The sequence below is a fragment of the Marmota marmota genome, unplaced genomic scaffold (assembly GCF_001458135.2).
Source record: "Marmota marmota marmota unplaced genomic scaffold, marMar, whole genome shotgun sequence".
Lineage (NCBI taxonomy): Eukaryota > Metazoa > Chordata > Mammalia > Rodentia > Sciuridae > Marmota > Marmota marmota.
Window position 1 is genome coordinate 11,592,853 of NW_025999842.1, and position 10,327 is coordinate 11,603,179.

General features: G+C 41.3%; 1 protein-coding gene across 1 annotated transcript in view; it reads right to left on the reverse strand.

Annotated features, from left to right (window-relative positions):
* Positions 1–10,321, reverse strand: part of Bach2 (BTB domain and CNC homolog 2) — a 343,819-nt gene extending 333,498 nt beyond the window's left edge. Inside the window, exon 1 of the mRNA XM_048809768.1 lies at positions 9,646–10,321. Within this exon, the coding sequence (XP_048665725.1) occupies positions 9,646–9,901 (256 nt within the window). The 5' untranslated portion in view covers positions 9,902–10,321. The remainder of the gene's footprint in view (positions 1–9,645) is intronic.
* Between the last annotated feature and the right edge of the window lie 6 nt (positions 10,322–10,327).

Genomic DNA, 10,327 nt, shown 5'->3' on the forward strand with positions numbered 1-10,327 from the left:
CTTAGCAATGACCACAGATCTGCAAATAGCCCCTCTGCAGCCAGCCAGCCCTGTGCTCTCAAGGGCACGCTGGCACTGGGGGCATTTTACCCAGCGGCCAGCTGAGCACCGCAACGGCTACATGAGTCAGCAGGTGCTTCTGTAGGAAACTGCTGACATGCTAAATTACTCTTGCATACATAAGGTGCACACACCTACCCAGCAAAAACAAAAACAGGGTACATGCAAATTACCAAACAGAAATCTCTCTACCCTTGCAATTCCTATTTTCCAAGTCTAGACCAAAAGTACAAGTAATGTATGCCACAATTCAAAAAGAAGTTAACAACTAATAATAATTAATAGTGGTAATAAACAAACAACTCTCCTGTTTCGATGTATGGAACAGCTGCATTCAAAATCTCACGAGTCCGTTAATTTTAACTGGCTTTAATTTTAACTAGATTTAACTGCTTTTTCTCCCTTCTGAAAAATCAAAACAGTTGCCATATCGACCACAAAAACTGGTAACAGACAAGCACAGTTCCTGTTTTTCAGAAGGGACTTACTTTCAAACCCACAATATCAAGATGCTTAACATAAGTGGAAATTTAAAATTCATTGTCTAATGTGGGAGATTTCAACCTGTACACTCATTCGGGTCCCACAAATGTTGCACCGTGATCGCTCACCACACTTCATCCTACGTATGTATCTTTCATCTCTGTTCGATCCCTTAATACAAGACCCAAAAAGCCACAGGGGAACTGGTTGTCTGGAACTCAGAACACATTTTTCCACAGAAACAGTGCCATGCTGATGAGACAGTGACCCAGGAGAGTTCATGAAAATGTCTCCAATTTAAAATATGAGTCAAAGGTTAAACTTAAAAAGTAGAAGATAATACTATAACAATAGTTTCAAAACCAATGAAAGGCAAACTCTCTTGAACGTGTTTTGAAGAAATGTCTAATTAGCAGAAAATGAGGGGCATGCCTTCTAAGGGAGACTTTGGAACTGTGCCTTTAGATTCAGTCTGGATCTTCAGTATTTTTAAAAAGTGGTTAACTTCACTTTTTTTGTGGGGGAGATAGTGCTAAGGATCAAACCCAGGAGTACTCCACTAGTAAGCTACATTCCCACTCCGTTTTATTTTGAGTCAAGGTCTCACTAAGTTGCCCAGGCTAGTCTTGAACTACGCTCAACCTTTCAAATAGCTGGGATTATAAGCATGCAGTACCATGCCCAGCTAATTTCACTTTAAAATGCATAGTATGCTCTTATTTTGGCATAAAGCAGCATTAAAAAGTTCTTTATATTTATCACTTCTAGGTACTGATTTTTTGTTTGCTTCAAAAAAAAAAAAGTGATCAAGAGTTGGAAGAGAGGGCTATGGTTGTAGCTCAGTGGCAGAGTACTTGCCTAACCTGTGAGACACTGGGTTCGATCCTGAGTACCACATAAAATATAAATAAATAAATAATAAAATAAAATAAAGGTATTGTGGCCATCTACAACTAAAAAAAATTTTTTTTAAAGAAGCTGGAAGAGAAAAAAGGAGAGTTACAAAAAAGGGTAACTGGAGAAAAGGGGGCAGGAAAAAAGGGAGGCTGAGAGAAAGGAATACACAAGGCATATTTAATTGTGAAGACAGGAAAAATTGGAACTAGAGAGTGGTACCCCACTGACAGGGCCCTTCCAAAGAAAGAGGACTTCACCTCACTTCAAGAACAGACCCACAGAATGAGCGAAGTCCAGCGAATAGTTCTATATATTGCCACTAGATGGCGCCATCAACCCAACATAGCATGGTTGCTGGAGGAGTGTGGCGGGGTGGTGTAACTGGCATCTGATTCTTCACGTTTGGGTGTTAACCTGGCAAAAACTTTCTCCAAAATAAGTATAGTTCCATTATCAACCAGTCTCTCCAAACCTCCAAGTGTCACCACCATGTTAACAGTATGGGGCACACCAATATTGAAATAAAATCAATTCAATTTTTATCAATGAAACTGGTACAACTGGTGCGGGGAGGTAGGTGATATCAGATTCACTGTTTTTTATTCACCCTTCAAAGATTCAGTATTCGAGGATCGTAGAGAATTCTGGGGTCATTGCCAGTGACTGACAAAAAATCTCTAATCATAGATCAAGTAGCTTTTCCCTGAAGTTTTGTTTAAATGTCACATAACACACCATCTTGCTACATTAGGTTTATGTGCTCAAATCTAGTATCTGGCAGGAGGAAGGTGATGCTAACTGACAAATGTATTATTAAGAATCATCTGCCCTTTATATTTTTAGTATCACTGTGGTTTCTATGCTCTACTCTGCTTGTCTATATTCTCCATCCAGGCTTAGCTTATAAAGAACCATCTCTTCATTCAAAAATGTTCTCCAGGGTATGAAATTCTACATTCCTATCTTCAGGGTTTTAATTCTTGGGCTTTATCTGTTATTAATATGCTGATGCCTCAGAAAAGTAATGCACAAGGTACACTCGGATACTTATATTCTAGTAAAATTATATTTGCAATATCCTTTTCTGAGATTGGTTTTGGGAAGGAAAGACAGAAACTAGTTGAGAGCACTGGGCAGCTAAAAGACAGCAGAGTACAATGCAAAGAAGTAAGGACAGAAAGAGGACCTTGAGGAACTGATGGCAAACTTGCCTACCTCCTTTACAGTTAAGACAAGATCCATCATTCCTGCTGATCTTTCCTGGAGGGGAAATGTTGAAAAGTAAGGGTTAACTCAAAGAATGTCTACATTTTCCTCTTGCTGAATGGGTAATAAAATATTTCACAGTTAATTTTCTTTTTTTTTTTTTTCACTTTGACTCTTCAGGGCTTATTCATTTGCATAATATGGAATCTTGAACCCATATAGATATTCTACAAATCAATGCAAGTAATTCTCACACTAAATCAGCAGCTTTAATTTAAGCTCATCATTGTTTGCATAGAAATCTTTATGCACTCATCTGCTTGATTTTTTAATCACTTAAAACCTCCAACACTGACACACTAAGCATCTCCCCATTTAGCCACCTCCAAAATTTGAACTAAATGCTGAAAAATAAGCACAGTACATTCATACACTTGATCATCTCCCAAACTAAGCTTCAAACATGTGCTTAATGTTCAAGCAGGTCTCAGAAATAATGCCTCTTGACTCAAGATGACAATGTGGTGTCCAGCCCAGGCACAGCTGAGCTGAGTCAGCATTCTAAACAGTGACCCTGCAAACCCAAGGTAATCAGCGGACACTGCCAAACTGGCTGCCTGGCTGAGTCCTTTAAAACCATGCAAATCTTCAGGTGAGAGTTGCAACATAATAATCTGGCAAGATAATCTCTTTCTGAAATTGACTAGAATGAGAACAAAGGTTACCTGCTTTTATCTGTTACTGGTAGCTAATATTTCCAATTAGGAGCTCTAATGGGATTGATTCTAAATGAAATTCTTCCTCCAGAGTAGAATATCTACTAGAATAGTTTTGTTGTTGGCAGTGGGGTTTTTCTTTTGGTGTTATTCTGTTTTTTGCTTTTTCTCTTAAGCTATAGATAAAACCATGGGGACAGGCCATGGAATTCATGTTCTATGCCTAATTCATTTTTTGCTTTTCCAAGCCATCACTTTTACTTCATAATCTCTAAATGGACAAGATCTGAGGAATGTAATTATTAGAAAGTTAGTCCTGTGAATGACAAGAAATATATTCACTCATGTTCCCTCAGAAATTATTTTTCAATCTTATCTTTCAAATAGATGTCAACAAAATGTCCAATATTTCAGAATAAGTTAGCCTATATTTCCACTTTTGGGACCTGCTAGAGAGGGTTCCAAATTCAAATGAATAAGGACAGCAAAGTGGAGGCAGAGCCTGGGAGTTAAGAATACAGCTCTAGCATCATACATCCAATGTCCAATCAAAGCTTGCTCTCATTAGCTGGGTGATATCCATGCTCTCACTGCTAAAGATCATATGCAGTTCTGGGTTGTTATGGGGAAAAAAGTAACTTAACATGAGCAACATACATAGGAAGCGCTTAATGCAGGTTAGCTATCATCAAAGAAAAAGAAAATAGAGGAGTTTTAGCGTACAATATAGCCAATTTGTTTTAAATAGATACTGTCAACACTCCTAAACTGTGCTTCCAAAAAACAGTCTAAATAATCATCCTTGATCTGCAGAGGATGGAGACCCCTCCTGCTCTGTGATAAGTGAAGCACTTTAGATAGAAGTCTGACTCACATTTTCACTCAAGGTATTTGTCTAGGTCTCATACACACAGACATTTTGAAGGGAGTGTCCGTGTAGCTTCTGATCCTTCAAAAATTGTCAAAATTACCCTAAATATATTCAAAGTAAGAAATGTTAACTAGTATTTTTTTTTTCAAGAATGGAAATAAACAGTACTTTTGGCAATTAGCAATTCTGTTTTTATCAGACTCCAGAGACACAGGTAAAAAAAAATCAATTTTGGACTCTGTATACAGAAATCATTATTTGCCAAAATGGCCCCAGGGGTTATATCATGGTTTGTGCAATACTCCAAAGGGCCAAAGCGAGTAGTGAATTAATAGGATTATGAGGTTGGAGGAAAAAGCAAGCCTCAAATTTCCAACTGACCCTCACTGAAGCTCATTGCACAATTCCTCCTGGTTGGTGGGGGTGGGAGGAATCCCCACCACCTGACCAGGTCAAAAAACCCCTCCCCAAATTGTACCGTGTTACATAGAATAGTTTTCCTTCACAGAAGTTTAATGAATTATCTGCAACTAACTGGTTAATGTCATCCTTTCTATTAGATGGGGGCTTCATAAGGGCAGTGGCCAGGACTGGCTTTGTTCCCCACTAGCACCATGATAATCTGCTACAAAAGAGATACTAAGTACCACTACTGAAGGAGTGAATGAGGATCTGCCTCTAAAGAACAGCATTTCTGGACACTTGGTCCATTTGGTAATATCTTCAAATTCCTGTTGCTTAGATGAATACAGTCTGGGAAGAAAAAAAGTTCCAAGAATCTATGGATATGGGGGATACTAAGGAAAATTGCTGACCATGCACATTTTTTTCCCCTGCTTGTGGAATTTGAATCACCACATTAGAGTCTCCCAAAGTGGGCTAGACCTGTGGAAACTCCTGAGACATCTGCCTGAGACTGACATTTGAAATGATATGGGAGAGAGAAGAGATAGGAAAGCAAGATTAGAGTGACTGGGAACTTAGAAGCTCCAAACCCTTCTTTTGAAGGGTTAGAGTTGGTTCATATGCCAGCCACAGGCTCAGGAACAACTGAAGAGAAGAATGGAAGTGCAAGGACTGGAAAGTAGAGGATTTCACTGCTTGGGAAAAAAAGATGAAAGACGACACAGGACAGGAGGGAGCTGGAAGCCAAGAGCCAGCTCTCCTTCACATCTGCTGCAGCCTGTCCTACAGCTAGCTCTCAGGAAGAGGACAAGAAGGTCAGGGAGGAAAATGACACATCTCAGAACGAAAGGACAATTCATTATCAGGCTAAGGAACAAAGGAGAAGCTAACCAGAGGAATACGATGGAGAAGCTGTGATTATGAAGTCACAGGGACGATGGGGAGGCATTTGGGCTGTAATTCCAATGACTAGAATGAACTAGTACATGAAATGCTTTCAGGTTGTAGATACTGATTACTTGGGGGAAAAAACAGCTCAAGGAAAAAACAAAGGTGAAATTCCTGCTTGATTTTTGAAGTAGAGCCACTAGCAGGAGGAGGCTCAATTTACATATTCTTTAAAAATGAAATGGCCCTTGAAAAAGGACATTGTGGTAAGATTCTGAAGATATGTTCTGGTTTAAGGAAGTTGAATAGCATGCTGATATTAAGATTAAGTTTCAGTTTTAAGTAGAATGACATTTGAAATTAATAAATAGGAAAAAAGAGGAAAACTCAACAGGGAAATTTTGAATTGACACATTCAGCTCCTGTTCTATTAAATGTTCCAGACCAAAAAAAAAAAAAAAAAGGATGAGTTATATTTTACTGAATTTACAAAATGTTTAGTCCATGGCAGGTTTTAATTTAGACGTGAACAAATTGTAAATATTCATGTAGAATTTAAAGATGGGATAGCAATAGGTCATACATCGTCATTAACAATACAGAGCTCTTTTCCCTCATTCCCAGGGTGTGGCTGCTGCTTTCCCCAACATAACTGGGGCTCTGCCAAAAGTTTCTTATCTGCTTTACCAAATAAATTACAATTTTCGCAACCAGCCTCAACTTCTGAACTTTGAGTGTCTCTGGGAGGGTCATATGTCAATGAGGCTTCTTCAATATCCAGACAGGGAAAGGAGAGGAACAGGAGACAAAGGTTCAGTCTGTTGTCTAAAGTGCAGAGATTGACAAATGTGATGTCCAGTATCGTTCTCTGTTCCATGTATGAGAGGATAGAGACCATGTTCTCTGTATGTGACATAGAACTAACCAGTCAGTGACTCCATGCTGGACTGTGTATACAGGATGGGGAAATAATTTGTACACATCCAAGAAAATACACACTTACTCAGATGAAGTTCTGATTAGAACCTTCCGATGCTGTAGAATGGGCACAATGCCTACTTCACAGAGTTGTGCTGAGGACTCGATGAGATATGTAAAGTAGTCATATATCTCATACGTATGTAAAGTACCCATGTAAAGTAGTTATCATTGTATGGCACATGTAAGCATTCAACAAAACAAATATATTGTTTTAGTGAATGTTCTTCAAGATCAAATTCCCATGGAAGTCCTCAGGCATTAAACGGTCCAAGTTATACCCATCTGGTGGATAACAGATAAATAGAAGGTAAGTGATTCAAAAGCAATGAATTATTTACCTGCAGAGGATAACACTGTGCCTGTGGAATTATTTGGCTTTTCATGTTGAATTCTCCTTTTTAATGGACAGTATTAATACCTGAGTGAGACTTAGTGTTGATTTGGAGTTTTGCTTTTCTTACGTATTTCAATTTTCCTGATACTTGTAATGATTCAGTTGGTACACACCCAAAAATCATCCACTTTGTGTCAGGCCTTTAGAAAATAACTAACTATAGAAATATTAAACAATCATATGTTTTAGTCTGTTAAGTGGTAGAAGACAGGCCATCTTCAGGACAATGCTAATTTTTACATACATTCTCAACCAATGTTTATAAAAATTTGAGCCAATATTTTTAAATAGGAAATTCCACATAAAAATCCAGATATCCAAATTCCCTTGGAAAAATCAAGTGATATGACAGCACAAAGCCAGCACTGCCATCAATTCCTGCCTGGCAACAGTAGACAACAACGAGTGAGGTTGAGCAGTGGTTGTCTGCCACTCCACAATACGCCCTCTCCTCACCAGAACAAGGCACATAATTTGTAGGGTTCAATGAAAATGGAAATGAGAGGTCCCTTGTTCAGGAATTATTAAGGATTTCAAAAAGATAACAGCAGAACATAAAACCAGGTGTGAAATCCTTCTGAGGGAAGAGAGGAGGGGCCATGTGCAACTGCACAATTCTGTCGCCATGAAGCCAGTCCTGCCCCTTGGGCCCCTAGACAAACAGCAAGGTGTTTGTTTACCTAAGTATTCTCCCATTCATTCAACAATCAAGCCAGTATTTTCAATATGCCAGACACTAGCCCCTGAAATCTGAGGTTCAAAGCCTAGCTCAGTGTAGCAGCACACAGCAAAGCGTGAGAGCCACTAGGCCCTCTCTTCCTTGTTAAAGCTGGATCCACACCAGAGACACCAAGTGAGACTTAATCCAAGTAAAATTAAACTGCTCCCAACAATACAGATTGGCCTGAGCCCTTTTGTTGGCATCACAGGGGCCTCGATTACAAATTCTGAGGCACAGCTCACAAGTGCTAATGAATAACCAAGTCCTCTTGGCTGGGTAGACAGTGGGCCCAGAAGTGAAGGGCTGGCCTAGGAGAGATTTGAACATGAACCTCACCATCTGGCTCTCTGTGACTCACTTTGATCACAAAATGAATTGCAACAAATTGAAGAGCACATGGCCAGAGTTAATTGTCTCATCTGTAATCTGAACCTACTTTTAAGCAGTTATTATTACCCTCTATCAGGTGGAAATGTTTTCTACCATCACTGCAAAGTGCATTTTCCTGATGAACTGTAATGGATCATTAAATTCCATATCTGAATAACAATACTTTGCACTTATTCAGTGCCTTTCATCCAGGGATTTCAAGGCAGTTTGCAAATAATTAAGCTCCTCACATAGCAGCCAGAGGTGAGTGACTGGAAGGGAATTGCCTGAAGATACTAAGTCAAAGGGCATAATTCAACAGAAGGAGAATAAATGGCTTCCTCCCAGGCATTGGTAATAGTAAGAGTGAATTAGGGGATCTCCATTCCCTCTTCCCTTCTGCTTCACCCCTTCTTCCCTACAACAGATGCTGACATGCAACATACAAAGGACTGAAAAATAAAATAATATAGAGGTGTTCAAAATTTGGTTATCAGTTCAGATACACACATGAGGAAAATGTATCTTTCCATGTAATCCTGGAATCTACATTACAAACTGACACTCCAATCCACCTGCAGAAAGACAGACATCAGAGGAATTTATTGATAATTTATGATCATCAAATGGCAAACCTGAAGCTTTCCAAAATTCAAAATGAAAATACTAATCAAAGTAATTTGTTCCATGATTGTCTATTCCATTTCTGGTCCCCCACCCCACTTGAATGATATTCAAGTTTCAGAAAGAGCAAATAGAACGGAACTTGGAAATTAACGCATTTTTTTAGACCAAAGTACAGGAGGGAAAAACATCACAGCCACTCAAAGTTTTGCGGTGAAACTATAAACTCCAGAAAAACTGAATTTATAATGGAAGGCTGACAGACCTTTCACTGGAGCAGTTTGAATGCAACATTGTAATTTAGCAATCTCTCTTACAGACTAAAGACTAATTCTAACAAGATGTCATTTTGACTCACGTTTATTATTACCTGCAAGAATGAAAAATGCCGTTTACTCGCGAGCTGGTGGAGAACCAGGGTGGGGCGGTCTCACATTTTAAGGGAGACGCCCGCTGCCTTACTGAAATAGCCCTCTCCACCAGAGGAGTGGCAGCCTTTCACGCTCAGCTTCTTTCATGTCAGCCAGAGCCTTCGCAGCTCGACATGCCTTTCCTACATGTTACATTTTAATGATCTGAGAAAACCGTTATCGGAGTTAACATCTCTAATTTTACTCTAAACAGACAAAAGCAAAAAATCTCATTAGGCATCATCTCCGCCAAGGTTCCCACTAGGCAGTAAAGGATTTTTATCTAAAGTAATTACCCTTTTTAGTTAAATACACTCAACAGATGAAATTTACACAGAGTGAGAGACTGCAGCACTAGACAGAGAAGGTGCAAACCGAGGAACGCCGCGTCTCGCCACCCGCGGGGAATCGGCAGCTCTGTCTAGAGGGGGAGGCGCCCTTGTCCTTCTGGTTTCGCGGTGCCAATGGTGGTGGTGGTGGTGGCGGTGGCGGTGACCCGGGGGGCACGCTGTGAGGCGCACCTTCTTGGGCCACGGACAAAACCACTCCGGACAGCTGCCGCGCGGGAACTTGCCCCAAGTTGCCAAACTTGCTTAAAGGCAAGAGGATGCTGATAATACCTTGCGCGCCCAAGACCTCCAAACCCAGGAACGCGCGGCCTTCCAGACACATACACCCGGCCCTGCCCGCTTCCTCCCACGGTCCAAGTTCTTGCAAGTCCCTGGCCAGAGCGAGGTCGCCGAGATGCTCGCTCAGTCCCCTCTCGCTGGCACCTGGGGTAGCCCGTGAGCGCCGCCCTCCGCCCTCTCCGTGGTGTTCGGCTCCTGAGCACCCACAGGGTGAGAGAACTGAGAGACCCACGGAGAGTCTGGGCATGGGGAGGTGCTCCCTAGATAAATTCCCATCCTAGTTGGAGCTTCTGGGGCTTGGAGACTGTGTGTAGAGTGTGGGTGCGTGTTGCACTTGGACTTCATGTAGGACCTTGGGAAGAGATGGGTGCAAGGTGTCTCAGCCACAAGGTTGAGCTCCGCGGGACGCATTCCGACTACCGTACCCCTGACTAGTAGGTATTCCACCTAGTTCTAGTCTGCTCTGCGAGGTCCCCAGTTGCTTTTTCCTAGGACCCTAAACTTGAGCTTTGACCCTCCGGCGAGTCGCGATGATCAGGGCCACCCGTTTGCGGCTGACAGCTGAGCGCAAAGGCGCGGCGACCGCAGTCTTTGCGGAGCAGCCCTGGGCGCGGATGTCTTGAGCAGGGAGGAGGCCGCCGGGCCTGGCGCGCGGATCACCGGCTAGGGACCC